This window comes from Abramis brama (assembly GCF_963993115.1).
Source record: "Abramis brama genome assembly, chromosome: 2".
Taxonomy (NCBI): domain Eukaryota; kingdom Metazoa; phylum Chordata; class Actinopteri; order Cypriniformes; family Leuciscidae; genus Abramis; species Abramis brama.
This window is the reverse complement of record NC_139964.1, coordinates 57,271,527-57,288,922: the sequence shown is the minus strand read 5'-3', so window position 1 is coordinate 57,288,922 and position 17,396 is coordinate 57,271,527. Positions and strand designations below refer to the sequence as shown.

The 17,396-nt window shown below is 36.2% G+C and overlaps 2 protein-coding genes across 3 annotated transcripts; one reads left to right on the top strand and one right to left on the bottom strand.

The window, feature by feature from the left end:
* The first annotated feature begins 407 nt into the window (after positions 1-407).
* Positions 408-1,419, top strand: cxcl8a (chemokine (C-X-C motif) ligand 8a). Its single transcript, XM_084094844.1, has 4 exons — positions 408-592; positions 733-865; positions 982-1,068; positions 1,216-1,419. Exons 1-4 carry the CDS (start codon positions 529-531, stop codon positions 1,226-1,228), a joined length of 297 nt encoding a protein of 98 aa, XP_083950970.1. The 5' UTR covers positions 408-528; the 3' UTR covers positions 1,229-1,419.
* A 1,019-nt stretch (positions 1,420-2,438) lies between these two features.
* Positions 2,439-17,302, bottom strand: pde5aa (phosphodiesterase 5A, cGMP-specific, a). Of its 2 annotated transcripts, XM_084107033.1 has the most exons (22): positions 17,092-17,302; positions 14,684-15,073; positions 13,204-13,819; positions 11,445-11,534; positions 9,573-9,653; positions 9,250-9,339; positions 8,863-9,000; positions 8,585-8,646; positions 8,279-8,363; positions 7,967-8,033; positions 7,248-7,423; positions 6,949-6,999; positions 6,518-6,664; positions 6,279-6,404; positions 5,424-5,518; positions 5,083-5,170; positions 4,225-4,325; positions 4,040-4,117; positions 3,662-3,725; positions 3,453-3,527; positions 3,194-3,277; positions 2,439-3,039 (listed from the first exon to the last, which is right to left on the bottom strand). In XM_084107033.1, exons 2-22 carry the CDS (start codon positions 15,010-15,012, stop codon positions 2,866-2,868), a joined length of 2,817 nt encoding a protein of 938 aa, XP_083963159.1. In that variant the 5' UTR covers positions 15,013-15,073; positions 17,092-17,302; the 3' UTR covers positions 2,439-2,865. The 2 variants fall into 2 exon arrangements, with proteins under 2 accessions (XP_083963159.1, XP_083963158.1); XM_084107032.1 differs by lacking the exon at positions 17,092-17,302 and having other exon boundaries at positions 14,684-15,165.
* Positions 17,303-17,396: the final 94 nt, after the last annotated feature.

Sequence of the window (17,396 nt, the reverse complement as noted above, 5' to 3'; positions counted from 1 at the left end):
ATAAGTTATAACACTATCTTTCCAGTAGGCTTAGTTTGTTTATTTATTTGGTGCAGTACTTAAGAGTGAGTGTAATTTTTATCTGCATAATCAGCATTAATTTATGTATTGCAGTAATGTCTTGCAAAATTCAATAATATGTTTTAATCAGATTTGATAAATGTGATTTGAATGATTGTTTTATTTTTTCTATTGTTGAAAAACGCAGAGTCGTACGCACATGTCAATGTTGATCCCTTCAAAAATTCCTGAAACTCATTCATTATATCCTGTCACTTTCTTACAACGTGAATAACTAAGGGTGACATGAGGTTCACATCCTCGTGACATCAGCACAAACTTTCCCAAGCTGGTATGTTGTGCAATTCCCTCTGACTCACTTCCAGGACAGTGCTTTAAAAGAGCTGCAGTCTCCACAATGTGAACAGAAGTCACCAACAGAACTGAACACCTAAAGCAACTAGCATCAAGAATACTTTTTTTCCTTTTGTTGTTTTCATTAGTAAATCTAAGCTTTGCTTTGGCAGAATGAACTGCAAAATCTTTTCAGTCTTTGTTATTGCTGTCCTGGCATTCCTGACCATTGGTGAAGGTAAGTCAATTGCAAAATTCTGCTATAAAACATTTTTCAGGTTAATCAGTAACCATAGTTTGTACACAATAGCCACTTTAGTAAGTCATGCATGTATGTGATAACACAATATTAAATTATTCTTTTAATTTTGCTTTCAGGAATGAGTCTTAGAGGTGTGGGTGTAGATCTACGCTGTCGCTGCATTGAAACAGAGAGTCGACGCATTGGTAAACACATAGAGAGTGTGGAGCTTATCCCTCCCAGCCCACACTGTAAAGACACAGAGATCATGTGAGTTTACACCTTAACAATGGCATAACACTTACAGATTACATATAGATCCAGATGAATACAATCAAAAATATGGTTCTTACTGTTTTTTTGTTTGTTTTTTTCTTAATTTGTAGTGCCACCCTAAAGGAATCCAGGAAAGTGATCTGTCTGGACCCTACTGCTCCCTGGGTTAAGAAGGTCATTGAGAAGATCCTTGCCAAGTAAGTGTCTATACATTTTCATCATTTGTTTTGGATAGTGACAAATGCTGACAAAAAAAAGTGCAACCAATGAAAAAATTGTCTACAAATTATCAGGTCTTCAAGGAAATAATAATGCCTCTAAATAAATGTATTTTTGTTTTGCAGCAAAACACCATGAATATCTGGATCATCTGTGATGTTGAGCTTGACGATATAAACTGTCCACATTTTAACCTGATATGCACCTTTATGCTTGTTTATGTTTAAAACAGCTTGTTAAATGTTGAGTTTTGTTAACATTGTTCTGTATTTATATTTATGTATTTATTTATTATATATATATATTTAATAAAATGATTTTGTACTAAATTTCATGACATTTGTTTTTTTCCCCCATATTTTACATATTTAAAGACATATTTGCTTATTTAGCCTGTTTAATTTATTTATGCTAAAAAAAAGTGCACTAAACTCAATGACAACCAGTTTAAAACAGTGACAACAAACATCATTAATATATTTTTAATGATTAGATGGCTGCAATGCACTTTCTCCTGACTCTTTAAGAAAAATGAAACGGCTCTCTTTTCATGATCAAAAAAATAATGGTTCATTTTTAGCTTTTTGTGGTCAGTGCTTATACAAGGTCCAATTGTTTTGAGTTTTTTTCGCTGAAAAAAAACAACAACAGTTATTTATAAAAAAGGAAATGAAACATGAGGCTTGAAGATCACGTCACAACTTCTTACCGCCAAATTTTTTAAATCTTTCTTGACTCTTGGATGTTGTTGGGTCCTTATAGAAAGAAAATAATCACTTTACAATTCAATAAAATATAATTATGAAAATGATTACAAATGCATATGATGTTTACAAATGAGTTAGACTCCCCTAATGAAGTGGATTTAAAGGTTGAATAAAATCTGAAAGTAGTAGTTTTTATCTGTGTTTGAGCAACTAGCTCTACTCTCAGTCTCTCAGAGCATTGCCCTGCATACTGAGTAGGTTAGAAAGGCACATCTGGCAAACTCGTTTCTATACAAGACTGCACATGTTACCACAGGTCACGTGAAGACTTGAGACCACATCAAGAGAAAACACCATTCTGTTGCACCGCCAGGCACTCCCTCATTATCTGCTGCTAATTTCATTGCACTTTATTCATTTTTATGACAGGAAATATGCATGACTGTGATGTTAGATTATCAGGTCAACCTGTAATAATTAATGTGGGAGTAATAAATCAATTAAATGCAACAATATTACTGTGTTCTGAAGAAAAAAAACATAACAGACTCTTTTTATCTTTTCAGTTTTACAAGCATGTGAATTTAATTAAAATGAATCCTTTTTTTTTTTTTTGAGGAATGAACAGAAACATTATTAAGTAGAATCAAGTTGTGCTTTATTGTCTAAAACGACTCAACAACACATATTTAACACGTGAGTACATATACAATGATTTAGTAATGATTCATTAGTATGACAAAGCCAACCAGGAACTAGTCTTGTGTATATATTTCACATAAAGTCTGCGGTTTATTTGAAGCCATCAAGAATGACAGGTATAAATGGCATAATTGGTTGTGACAAATTATACCTGCGTCAGTCTCTTTCAGTCCATCTCTTTCACTTTATTACACTAGTTTATGTTTTTTTCCTTTTTTCTGTTTGTGTTGACTATAAACCAGACGGAGAGTGTTAATAATCTTAGTACATAAGAAATGGTTAATGTTTTTAATGTCATCATATATAGTAATAATCTGAATATCAGATACGACCTTGAGTCTTTTTTTTCTCTCTTGCTCATCTACTCTATGAATGGCCCCCCGAAAGAGCTAAACTTGCTTCTTCCCTTTCTCCATTTTGTCTTTTAATTTTTAAGCTTTCTTCTTCCTTTCTGCTGTCTACCAGCTGTTGCCAGTGTTTTTTGTTCCTTCTACAACCTTCTTTCAGAGGAGAACAGGACTCACAAATGCTGGCCAGGGCCTGGAAAAGAAGGGCAAAGAGAGAAAGGTATAGACTATATTCTTGTTTTGCAAGACGGAGGCACAGCATTGCAGCAGAAATGCCTCTTACTCACTAAACACACATTTTGTGTTCTCACACATTTCTAACAGGATGTGTGCAGACAGGCCCTCACCTCATAGAGTGGAGAGCAAATCCCGTTGATATAGTCAACCTGCATGTGAGGTAACCGAGAGGAGTTTCCACGGTCCATCACATCCTGTGAGAAAGAGATTCAACTTCTAATTGAACAACATAACTAACTAACTATCTGTAAAAAAAGAGAATTATTTTGGAAACTATAATATAATATGCCCCCTCTTCCTTTTAAATATAGTATCTTCCTGTACAAAAGTAATGAAGTAGAGAAAGTTAACACATAACTTTAAACTTACAATTGGCTGAATGTTGAATTCACACTTTTCTCTGTCTCCTTGTGCATAAAATTCTGTTGCTACAAGTTCAGCAATCTGTTGAGATGACGAGAAAGAAAGAGAAATGTGTGTATGTGCGGATACAAGTGTGTGTTTCTACACTTGAATGCATGTGTGGATGTGGTGTATCTGCATGCATGCATACAAATGTGTGTGTGGGAGATGCTCACCCGCTTCTGAACTGGCCATGGTTTGGTTATTGCACATATGTCACTTGCTGTCATTAGCATTGACCTATTTAGATCAGGAACATCAGTTAATATAGAGACAGGAAGTGGTTACAAGAAAAACACAAAGTGGTGAGTGTTTCCTGTTCTTTTGCTGTTCTGCAGTCAGATAAAATGACAGCAGAAAAAAGAGAAACAGAATAATTCATATGTGTACGTGTTGTTTTAAGCACAAGAAACATGTATGTTTTTCTCACTGTATGTGAGAATGTGCTTCAGATGAAATGTATTTTTTATTATTATTATTTTTAGTCATAAATGAGTGAATGTTGTGCATTAAAGTGCATATTCTTCAAAGTATATTTTGTATATTTTTTTTACCTCAGCAGTTCTCTATGTCCTTCATCCTTCCAAAGACAGCTGTTATTCTGAGCAAGTTTAAAGAACTTTGTTCTCTTCCTATAGTTAAATAAACCCATACAGCCACATTTAGCTTGTTGTGTTTTAACATATTTTGTGTGAACATCTATGTTTATAGCTTGAATTGGAAAAGGATTATAGCTTACTCTATATAAATAGCAAGGTCTGTTGCCAGAATGTTCTTCTCAATCATCTGCACACAGGCCCTGTATTCCTTCAATGAGAGCGAGCTCAGAATCTGACTGCCCTGAGAAAGAAGAGGGGTGGGAAGTATGAAACAGTTGTGCATGGACATGAATTCATTAATTTATGAATAGATGGATGGATGGACAAATGAACAACTGGATGGGTGGATAGATGGACAGACAAATGAACAACTGGATGGATGGATGGATGGACGGATGAACAACTGGATGGATGGATGGATGGATGGATGGATGGATGGATGATGGATGGATGGACAAATTAACAACTAGATGGATGGATGGATGGACAATTGAACAACTGGATGGATAGACAAATTAACAACTGGATAATTGTGTTATTTGGATGGATGAATCAACAAATAATTTTATGAATAGATGGATGGATAAATTATGTTATGGATGGATGAATGGATGGATGATATTATGAATAGATGGATGGATAATTATGTTATGAATGAATGGATGGATGGATAGATTATTTTATGAATGGATGGATGGATAAATTATTTTATGAATGGATGGATGGATAAATTATTTTATAAATGGATGGATGGATGGATTAATGTATGGATGGATGGAAGATTTTAGGAATGGATGGACGGATGGATAAATTATGTTATGGATGGATGGATAAATAATGTTATGGATTAATGGATGGATGGATAAATGATGTTAAGGATGATGGATGGATGGATGGATGGATGGATAAACAATGTTATAAATGGATGGATGGATAAACAATGGTATGAATTGATGGATGGATGGATGAAAGAATGGATAGATGTTATGGGATCTTACGGGGTTGTTGAGAATGAGAAGGCACATGTCATTATGATGGTGCTCTAAGGATGAGTGACCATACAGCTGTGCCAGAGGCTGGTTACTCCTAAAACACAGAGAGAGAAAGATAGGAGAAAGAGAAAAAGAGAATACCAAGATGCACTACAGACTGTAAGAATGCATTATTTGCCAGGACAAAATATTAAGGCAATTTACAGTGTTTAAATGTGTGTCCAAATACTTATTAGGCCAATGTAGCTGCATAGCATTACTGAAGTTTAGAATATTGTTTATAATACCACCATAGTCAGAGATGTTCTTTATCAAAGTGGGGGTTGGAGTAGTGTGTATTAGTTTACCTCTCTATGTAAGAGTTATTCACGCCTCTATGGTCCAGATCATGGCTCAGACTGGCAATCATGAGAGCAAGAACCTCCAGACTGCTAAAATTACTCTGGATTAAAGAACATGAGAGATTAAGTAAGCTTGGAATAACACCAAATGTGAGGGCAATGAAATATCAGAGATTTGGGAGGACATGGATTAATTAACTAATAATTTGCTTAACCCTCATCCTTCCCTGCGCTTTGTAACACATCTTTCCCTCGCGGGTCAAAATGACCCGAAGCCCTAAAGTTATACTTTTTTTTTTTTTTTGTCCAGAAAGCTTCTTTTATTTAATTTTTATAATATTTTGTCTATTTTTTGTTATTTTATTTTATTATTTTTTACCTTTAAATTGCTAGATCGGATCAATAAATAATAAATAGTAATTTAAGCACATTCCTCACATTCTTTCGACTTAAATTCAAAATAACTCACAATTTCTTACATAACCCTTTTGATTCAGCTCAAAATATCTTACAGTGGGTGTCTTTGATGACCTCTGTTTGGAGCAAATGAGCTGTTCCGCTGGGTCCTAAAGTCTTTGCTCTTCAGTATGCATTCAGATACACATGTAGATATTATAAAATATTTTTTTGGTAAAGTTTTAGCAGTTTTAGTTAGAATTTTGAGCATTTTTTGTTTTTCCTATGTGTATTGAAGCATTCCTCGCATTCCATTCATTCCTATGGGGGTCAAATTGCCCCGCGAGGAAAGGATTTTTTACTTTTTTTAATTTTAAACACAAAACTCCTCGAATCCATTACATTTAAAAAAAAAAGAAGTAAAAGATTAGGACAAATTGATTATCGGCGGACTATGATTCTGACCTTTAGCTCCTTTGTCTGCAGCATGGCAAACATACACTGGACAGTACGTAATGCATGACTCCAGTTATGATAGACCACATTGTTCCTGTAGCACTTCCTTATGCTCAAAACCCACTGACACAAGATCTGAGAAAGAAAGGGAAATACCAACTCTAAACCCATAGCTTACATGTAAGTATATTACTCAAAACTTGATTGTGATTTTAGTTAGAACAGCCAAGCAGGATTAAACCAGAAACCTTGTAGTCAATGCTGAAATCCTGGGGCAAATTAAGATCCAGGAACATGCGCACAACGGCCTGAGTCATGGTAGTCTGGGACATATTAAAATCACTGAAGCCAAAATCCAGTAGACAGAGTGCATCTGCTGACGGGATGACGGACTCCTGGAGGAGAGGAAAGCGAGGGGAAATGGGAAGATAATTGATTAAATCTTTCAAATGACACACTGAAAAAATGTCCTGGGTTGAGTGGTGCAACTGACAAAATCACAAACACACACAATAATAAACGACCCTATTCACAGGAAGTTGCAAGTTCCTTTATTACATCAACAATTACACGCTTTAACGCTCAAGTAATGAGTAAGTTATTAATAAGTTAATTTAGTCATTAGTGCGGTTGTAGAAGGATTGGAGGTACTTTTCAAGAAAAATAAAAGGAATGTTACCTCCAAGTCTTGAATCTCCTCTTGTGAAACAGAGATTTGATAAGATAAGACCTATAGGTGCAAACACAAACACATACACACCCATATACATACACATCATGAAAAGAAAAGAAAAACAATGTACAGTCTTCTCATTGCTAAATTCTGTAGTACTTTTAAATTATGAAGCCATGTGTATGAATGAATTCCTGTGTAAATCAAGTGTGATTGCTGAGTCAGCATTCAAATCACTTACTCATTATTCTTACAATAAGAAGTGATTTCCAGTGACTCAAAAGGAATGTGATGGCATATCCTACCTCTTTAGTTACAGCCAACCTGGCTCTGGTTTTATCTGCCTTCTGCTGCATGTTGAAGTTCTGCAATCCTAGAGCACAGTACACCGCAAAGTCCTCCAGGAGGAGTTCATCAGCTCGGCTAAAAACTTCTGTCTCAGCAAGGGCCACGTTTCTTTTATCGACTAGCTGGCACACACCTATACGAATAAAGCAATATGTATGCTGTCTAAATGGACTATTTTCATACCAGTATCATTGTCAACCCTCTAAATTCCTTTGGAGATGATCAGAATGGGATGTAATATATTTGAACTGAGATCACAAATAAGATCTTTTAAATTGCATTAATGACATTAAAAAGGGAGCAAATGGAGACTTTTTTAACCTAGAGTTAAAAGACCCCAGTTAGATCATGTGTCTCCTCTTCAAACAGGATTTAAAAAAAAAAAACGATCTTAAAAACATCACAAACTGTGCTCAGATTTCCTAAGTCTGGGATTTCCGTATGAAAAATTTCTTCCCAAATCCTTCCCAAACCAAATTATCTGAATTATGTATTCCATGTTAAATTTAGAGCTGTATACTCTTATTGTATGTAATATAATATAACATGATCTCTTGAGCTATAAATAAAAAAATCTGAACAACCAAAAAATCCTCAGGGAAAACATGATGACAGAGTTTTCGTTCATTGGAACAATACAAGACTGTGTAAATATTTACCTACTGAATGACATTACCTCTCTGTTTGCCTCTCAGAGGTGTGCCGATCAAACTTCTGACCTGAGTGACCTTGGAAATCTGGGCCTTGGAGAACACACACAAAAAAGTGTTTGTCAGGGAAAAAAAATTCTGTACTTTTTGGTCACATGATGATATGTTTTTCCCTATTTAAAAAAAGGAAGAAAGACTATGAAAATATGTCATTGCTGGTTTCCAAGTGGAAATATGATCTCAATCACTACATTAACAAAGGTATTTATACCAGATGTTATTGGTAAGATTATATAAATAGCAGAGTGACAATTATTAAATCAATCAGATCAACTTACAGGCCTGTTGACAAAGTTCAGCGTCTCCATAGAGTTTTGCACATGAACAGCATACATGTAGCTGATGTCACTGGTGTCACAATCCCTGAAGATTACATTCACATCTGTCATTTTATATTGAACTGACATAAACTTGCTCATTGTATGCATATGAATACAAATGTTTTATTTCTTTTTTGTTTGCTAAAGTTTTAGGGAGAAATTCTGAAGACTATTATTATATGATTTTCAACATTATGTGCTCAAACAAACCAAAGTAAATGTTATTGTGTGTCGTGATCAAATTATAAATGTACATTTATTTACCTTGTGGAACATTGGACAGAGCGATTGGTTTCTTCTATATGGACCATCCTTGAGAAAGGCCCCTTCAAGACATAAAAAACCCCAGATCTATCAGTCAACTTATCAAGCTGTTTTTAGTAGTTCAGTATCATAAGCATTTCATGAGCGTTGTGTTGTTTTTTGACCTTTACAAGAAATTAAATGAAAGTGAACGACTTAAGCAAGAGCAAAACCAACACTTTACAGATGCTAATATACAAATGAATCATTCTCCATAAACTTATTCATTTTTGTACTACCGTGGAGCTGTCATCTGAGATGAAAACAGTACAGAATTGTGCCTTTGTCACTGGCAGGATGACAGCAGCCAGTTTGCTGAGCATGTCATCCACAGAGGGGTAGTCATGTGACACCAGCTGGGCCAACTCCAGCAGAACCTGTCAATCAAATCCACCACAATTATAACCTCAATGAATTCTAAAAACAGTGAATTTAAGATGAATCTCTAAAGTACTTTTTAATTTAATTGCTAATTGTACGGTATATTGTAAAAATATCTTATTTTTAGTTAGTTCTGTCAGTTATGTCTCCTTCAGAGGAATCACTTATGTTGACACATTCCTCATTTGTAAGTCACTTTAGATTAAGGTGTCTAAATGAATAAATGTAAAGTCTGTGTGATTTACCTGGTTGCGTTTGCTCTCTTGTTCAGAACTCTCACACAGCTGGCTGTTTTCCAGGATCAGTCCGAACAACACCATATGTGACGACAGAACCTAGTGGCAAAACACGGTCTCATTATTTGACTCATCCATTCAAGTCACATGACTATGACTGATCACATGATAGTTAGCTTTAATTATTTATTAGAGATACCTAGTCTACGTCACAAAATTCATATTCAAATTTAATGTGTAATTAACAAAAAATGTACATGTACTCTGTATTATTGAATTTAGATTTTTGAAAGGCAAAATGTATGCCATGTTTAATATTGATCAATACTTGCTTTCTCATCTTGCTCGGAGAAACAGCTGTCTACGCATGTGCCGCACCTGCTTTTGTTCACAGCCATAATGACACCTATAACCTGCAAAAATCAGTCCATAGACAAAAACAAATGAATGTTCATCTATCTATAAATTACAGAAACGTCTGTCTGTCTGTATGTCTGTCTGTGTGTGTGTCTGTCTGTGTGTGTGTTATTCGCATATCTCTCGAACCGTTAGTCCGATGGATTTCAAACTCGACAAGTGTCTTGCTACGGTCACGGGTAAGTGCAGTGCCAAGTTTGACGTTGTTTGGACGAGAAATGCTAAAGATATCGTTAAATATATCATTTTTAGAAGATTGTTGTTTAAAAATAAACATTCTGACATTATGGGTTGTATCCACTGATCTATATAATGACATAATGTCATTCTATATAAATCAGTGGTTGTATCGGTCAAAGAAGCCCCAAGAAGGTTGTGGTTTAAAAATAAACATTCTGACTATACTATACTGTTTACTTCTGAATTATATTTTATTCACGGCCATCATTTGTAGTAACCAAGCGGCAACCTCCCTGTCTCTCTCTTGAAACCAACACGGAAGTGAATTAAACGGCAATTCACCAACTGGCCACTAGAGATCGGCTGCAGAAGTGAGTCAAATCAGTATCTCCCCCATGTTAAAATGCCCAACTTTACAGCAGAAAAAAAAACATGTTTACAGCCTGGTGCAAAAAGTGGCTTTGGTCTATACAGCTAATTTTGCCCTTCATGACAACTGTGAGGGGGTGAATTTTTTTATAACTAATCCTTTATATTAATCCTTAATTATATTAAGCCTTAAATTTCTGCATAATTAAGGGTGTCCACTTTTGAGTGACAGGTGGATTCCTGCTGCTGTGGTCATTAGTCATCATTAGCCGTTTGTCTGCTGTCTGTTAGCCGTCACGTTACCTCAGCTCATTGTCTGACTGTAAAAATAAATAAATTCGGGAGTGACGCACTGCCAAGATGGCGACGGTCGGCCACGCCCACTTTAGGCTTCAAAAACGGTCTTCAGAAACCTACGGGTGACGTCACGGACACTACGTCCATATTTTTTTACAGTCTATAGTAGTAACCTATTCACAAACTGTTTGCTCAAGCGTAGCATTTTTTCGGAGTTCACTGTGTAGCCTGCTCCCTGAATTGTCGCGCTTATTCATTTGTGAATCTATCTATAAATTACGGGAATGTCTTTCTGTCTGTGTGTGTGTGTTTGTGTGTGTTATTCGCATATCTCTCGAACCGTTATTCCTATGGATTTCAGACTTGACAGGTGTCTCGCTACGGGCATAAGTAAGTGAAGTACCAAGTTTGACATTGTTAGCTTGGAGTTCACTGTGTAGCCTGTCTGTCTGTCTGTCTGTCTGTGTGTCTGTTATTCGCATATCTCTCGAACCGTGTCAAACTTGACAGGTGTCTCGCTACGGGCACGAGTAAGTGCAGTGCCAAGTTTGGCGTTGTTTGGATGAGAAATGCAAAAGATATCGTTAAAAATACCAGTAAAAGAAGCCCCAAGAAGGTTGTGGTTTAAAAATAAACATTCTGATATAAACACTCTGTCAGCTATACTGTTTACTGTTATATTTTATTCATAGCCATCATTTGTAGTAACCTAGCCTGCTCCCTGAATTCAATGCGTTCACAGTATCTTTCACAGGCACCAAACCAACAATTACTAAAAACACACACAAAAACTGATTTTGCACGGGGCGGGCATTTTGCACTAGTTACTAAAAAGACTGACTACATATACAAATAATTCAATATAAAAAATGTAGTACAATCAATCTTGTTAGTGGTACTAATGCAATACTGGACATATAGCATAGTGACAATAGTCCAACCTCCTTTTTGTGGTTGAGGATGGGCACACTGAGAATACTCTTGGGCCTGTCTTCTCCTGTCTCATACAGTTCAATCTGAAATCTTGGATCCTATAAAAAGACAGTTAAAATAGTTATTCGCATTATTCAGTACAACACATCAGTTTAAAACCTGTCACATGTCTGTCCTGTCTTGTGCTGAACATGGGTGTTTTGTTATTTTGGGCCATGTGCTCATGTCATTGTCTGATCCCTCCCACTTGTTATCTGATTATTGTTTGAGTTCTTCCACCTGTTCCCTCTTGATTAGTTCCCTTTATAAGTCCTCTCTTGTTTGCAGTCTGTGTCGGTTTGTTGTCTAATGTTTCCTGTTCCCTGTGATCATCCTGTAAGTTTTATGTTCTGGTTTGGTTTTGCATTTACTAATTATGTTTTCCCCCTCGTGGGTTTTGTTTTGTGTTTGTTTTTCTTTTTGTAAATAAACTGTTCTCCTGCACTTGAGTCCTCGCACATTTTTGTATTATATTCAGCCGTGACAACCTTGCTTCAGTAATCTCTGTGATGACAGTGTATGTTGTTTTATAACTGACTGTAGTCCAACGTGAGAAATTTCAGAGGCATAACAGGGCAGAACCCTGAAAGAGGGCCAAAGATGAGAGTTGTGGCATGTTTCTGAGAGAGCTACCGGTTAGGTTTCAGTGCTGTTCATTCTCTCTCTCAAAACCGTGTTTAAACTTGGAGCAGAGGAGATTTACCTTCCCACGGATATGCCTCAGAGCGTATAAAGACTAACAAGTACATCTCGTCTCTCGTTCCCACACATATTCAGTTCCAATAAAACTAAAGGTGAGGATGATATATTTGTATAACATAAGTATATATAAGTAATTATTTTTTAATGTATCCATCTGTCAACATTAAATATTTAATTGTGCATGCTCATTTCCCCTATTTTTACTTTGAGATTACCTTCACCATCATAATGCTCACTTAAATTTAATCTTTTAAAAACACTTATAATTTAATAACACTGTTAAATGTAATCTTTATCAAACCTCAAAATGAATAACCATTATTCATATTGTACAATAATAGGTTTTGAGGCATAAAAATCAATTGTAGCATTTAATTTTCTTTTTCTTTTAGTTTCTAGTGTTTTCATTTTAATTTATTCAGACAAAAAAATATAGATTTATTGTATATCGGTTCATCTGCTCATAGCTTATTTCATACTGCACAGAATTACTGTATGTTGTGATGCCTAAAGCAACTTGTATATTTAAAAAGATTTGTTTTAAAATTTTAATGTTTTATTTTAATTAATTTACAAAATAGTATAGAAATGTATTGGCAATTGATTGGCAATTTGCTTATCGCTATTGGCTGTTTATTAATATCATATTAATAATGCATACCTAAATAAATACAATAATGAAACCTAAGTCACAAAAGACACTTAAAAAAATCATCTAAACAAGAAAATAATCCTCATCTTCATGTTTTCAAACATGTTCATCTAACACTGCTTTTTCATTTTCATAATTGGAATTTCATTCTTATGATTATTTATTTGTTCATGTCATTAACGAATACTGCTGTAAGACCTTTGAAGTCACCCCAGAAGTCTTCAAAACTGTTAAAAGCCCTAGACAAGCTCTGAATAACTCGTCAATAAGTCTGACAACCTAAAGTGCCTTGGATTAAAGGGGTAATCGGATGCCCATTTTCCACAAGTTAGACTCCAGATTAGACTTGTCATGGAACAACCTTAATTTATTACCTCACGGGCATCCCTGATGTTAAGAGGCATCCCAGAACTGACCACATATCCCATGATGCACTTGTCCCACTGTGCCTGTGTGTAGTCGTAGACAGACTCCTCATTTGATTGGAAGACAGGACCCAAACTCTTTACACCTGTTTTGTCCACGGTCGTCATTGAGAAACAGCAGCTCTGAGCCTGAGTGATTTCACAAAGATGTTGTAGGACCAGACAGATATTTTTGTTCTGTAGAGGTCTATTCGGACCACCAACGAGCCGCATCATGAAGTTACAGGACTCGCCTCTTCTACACTGTCCCGCTGGTCTTGAGGAGCTCAGAGAATGTGGCAAACACGTTGACCTTGACACACAAGGTGAAAATGGAAAGTATGTAGACTGCAATGATTGAAGAGAACGCTCCCCGCCGGGGTCCAAACTCTCAGGATTATCAATCTGATGGACGGAAAAGAAGGAGTGTGGTCTTTTCATTGTGGCAGGGTGCAGAATCCCTCGAGAGGGCCCACACATAGGGTGGGACACCCTGCGTCTGCCAAGAATAGTCATCCTAGACCTTGGCTCAGTTATGAGGGTTTGAGCAGCTTGGGCTCTTTCTACACAGCCATTCACCAAATGTCTAAGAAGAGAAGGGACAAAGTAGATTAAATGGCACTGCTAGCAATTTGGGCAAAGCCATCCCTGTTAACAAAGACAATCGTGGGTGGTCACCGGTGTATCTGGTGTTTTGGATGATGTTTCCCAGCTTAGAACACAGGTCTGTTTGTCACAAGATCAAATTAAAAATCATACTGAACTATGGTGGTCTTTTCATAAAACACTGTCTGTGAGATCATTTATGATGTCTCTCAAAAAGATTTCCTTTACTGGTTAATGTATTATTTTTCAATTTAAAATCAGGAACGAACTCTGATATGCTGAAATAGTTACTTTGCTACTTAGTTACTTTGTGTTGGTGTTTAAGGCTCCTGTTCTTAATAGAACTATAAAAGTAAAAGTTTGAGTGTGCCATATTAAATAAATAACAGGTAAATAAAATCTATACTACCATTTAAAAGTTTGGCAAAAACATTATGGCCTGGTTCTACAGACAGTACTTATAATAGATTAAGCTAGGATTATGCATTAGTTTAAGACATATAATTAGCTTTAATAAATGTGTCTTATAAAAAACATTACTGGTGTGCATCTTGAGACAAAACAGTGGCACTGACATATTTTAAGATATGTCAGTGCAAGTTGCTTTCAGTTAAAACAGCTCAAACATGCATTTTAGTCTGGTTCTAACTTAAGTGTTGTCTGTAAAACTGGGGGTATACCTCTAGAAACCTAATCTGGTGCTATTTAGAACCATTTTTCTGACTATGCAATTTTCAAACTTTAAGACTTGAAGAATGAATATGCATGATTCACATCACAACATTTAATTACAAGATTTTTTTTCACACACTCGCAGATTCACAGATACAACTACACTGCTCACCTTGAAGATCTGCTAAAGTAAGACCTGGCAGAATCTGAATGATCATCCAGCCATGCCTTCACTCTCTCGCTTTCCTGTCCCATCCTGAATCCCAGTCTCTGGGTTTTGGCACCTGGGGTCCAGAGCGGTGAGAAGAACCATCCAGCACTGGTTATGACACTCTGTTCTTTCTCGCTGTCATTCCTCTCCACACGAGCACCCTTCTCTCCATTCTTCCCTTTTTTACCAGATTTGGATCTGGACCCTTGAGACCCCCTGCGGGTTGAGGTGACTCCATACCTGCCTTCAGCAGGCAAAGAGGACAGGGACTCCGTGTGCAGACATGGCATGCTTTCTCTCTTTTTTCTTCTCTCCAAATGCAGATGCTGATAGGCAAGTTGCTGGACCTTCCTGAAGGAGTGATAAAAGAGAGATGAAAAGCACAGATGCACGGTCGCTGTCCAGGGCAGGTCAGAGGATTAAGCTTTTCTGTCACCAGCTACATTAACAACTCAACTCGTCACAGTGGATCTGGAGACTAATCTGTTACATAAAACAAATCCCTGAAATAACACAGATAGGTTCTGTTTTGCCTATTCAGGGAAATGGATTAGTGTCCCAGAGAACTATTAGTGACTTTGCACTCTTGTCTTTAACTCACTCTACCTGCCAAAGAGCTATTAGAAAATGTCAAGTGGACATACATAGACAAATCCCACATGATCCAAACCCAGATAAAGCAAACTGATTAAAGGCTAGAACAAAGCACGAGGACAGTGAACATACTGAACATGGAGTTTCATTAATAACACACATTTAAATGAGTTTTTATGATATAACAGATTATGATATTCCAAAATAATTTATGTCAGAAGAATGTCATCATCAGGACTTTCCAAGTTTGTGGTTCAGTCATGAGCAGAAAATATTTAACCACATTCCTTTTTCTAGAACCCACTTCATCTTCCCCTATACTATGAAAGTTTCACTGCCGAAAAAAAAGTAGTAGGCTACAGTGCAACGAGTTATAACTCGTTTTTAATGAGAATGCCAAAGCTCATGTTAAAGTGATATTGTGATGTAATATTTATAAAGTCCACAAAAGTAGGCTACACCAAGTACAATATTTCTAAAGTATAATATATAAAGTATAATATAATTATTATGTAAAGTATAATACTTCCAAGTATAAAAATGTTTTTACTATTTCATTCCATTGCATTGAATTTCAAGTGACACCGCCATGCCAATAGCCTACATCTCTTTGAAAATGTATTTGATATTAGCGTCCTCTACTGGTAACGTTACTTCCAAAAAGAAGAAAAAATAGAAACCAGAGGCTTGCCTTATTTACCTGAGCGACGTGACGAACTTTCTGTCAACTGCCTAACTGCCTGACTTCCAACGGATGAACTTTGTATCGATAGGGCCTACTACAAGTGGTAAAAAAGTAAATTTTTCATTTTACTAAGCGTTCATACAGTTTTATAGCAGGGTTAAAGGGTTAGTTAACCCAAAAATGAAAATTCTGTCATTAATTAGTCACCCTAATCAACTGCTAAGTAGTTCCAAATCCATAAGACTTTCGTTTGAGGGTGAGTAAATATAGGCCTAATGAAAATGAAAGTTTTGGGCTGAACTATCCCTTTAAAGTGCTTTTAGGCGATTTCTGTTTCCAAACAGGTTTTAGGTATTATTATTATTACCACATGTTCTACGATATAGACTACATACAGTTAACCCTCTCAAACGCGAATTTTGAAGACGCTGTAATATTTTTTTATAACCGGTCACATTTACCGTTGCCATTCAAACAGCCGTTTTGGCACTCAAGTGGCGTGACAAATCGCTGTAGTTGTCAGGTAACGTTAGCCCTGTTTTTGCATGCTATAATGTGACCAAACTGTAACGTTACATCTTTGTGGTTGTAACTTAGTAGCCTTATTCTTGGCAACTTCCGTTAAAAAAAAGTGTATAATAAAATAACAGTGTTGGCAACAAATTTAATGTTTAAATTATGGCTGTAGTTATTTATGTTGTTGTACAAAAAGAAAGTCTCATCTAATGTTAGTAACTTTTACGCAGTTAAACATATGCTTATTTGGCATTGTTTTGTTTACCTCAGTTTTTTATTTATTTCATTGTCTCCCTACAGAAATGGCAAAATTAATCAAGTAGTTTATTAACGTTACCAGAAATGTTTATGCATATAACCTTACAATTATTACTCAAATGTTTGCTTCCTTAGTTTTTACATTTGTTCAATCCTAACCTTCCCATCCTACTGTTTATTAATATCTACACACACTAGGGGGAGCAACTCAACAAGTTTTCAGAGGATCTTCATGTCTTCCCAATTTTATCATATTACAGTATTTCCTTACAATCTGTCAAACCTCTTTTCACATTCATGTATCTTTTTCTCTTACCTCAAATGTGTATATTTGTCCTTCCATTACTTGCTTTCTTTTATCTGCATTTCCTCTTTCATCCTTCCCATTTTGGATGTCATCTTTCCACATTTCCCATCAGTCTCATTGTGGCACACATCTCACCCCAATGAATATCCCTGGCTCCACCGCATCCCAGATTCTCTTGCCTCTCTTCTCTTGCTTCTCCCTGATACCTCATCTACTCTCCTCTCCGAGCTCATTTCTCTTGTCACCTGCAGTGGGAGGGGCAACTGAGGATAGCTGAGCTCTGATTGGTCAAGCAGGTAGGAGGCTTCTGTGAC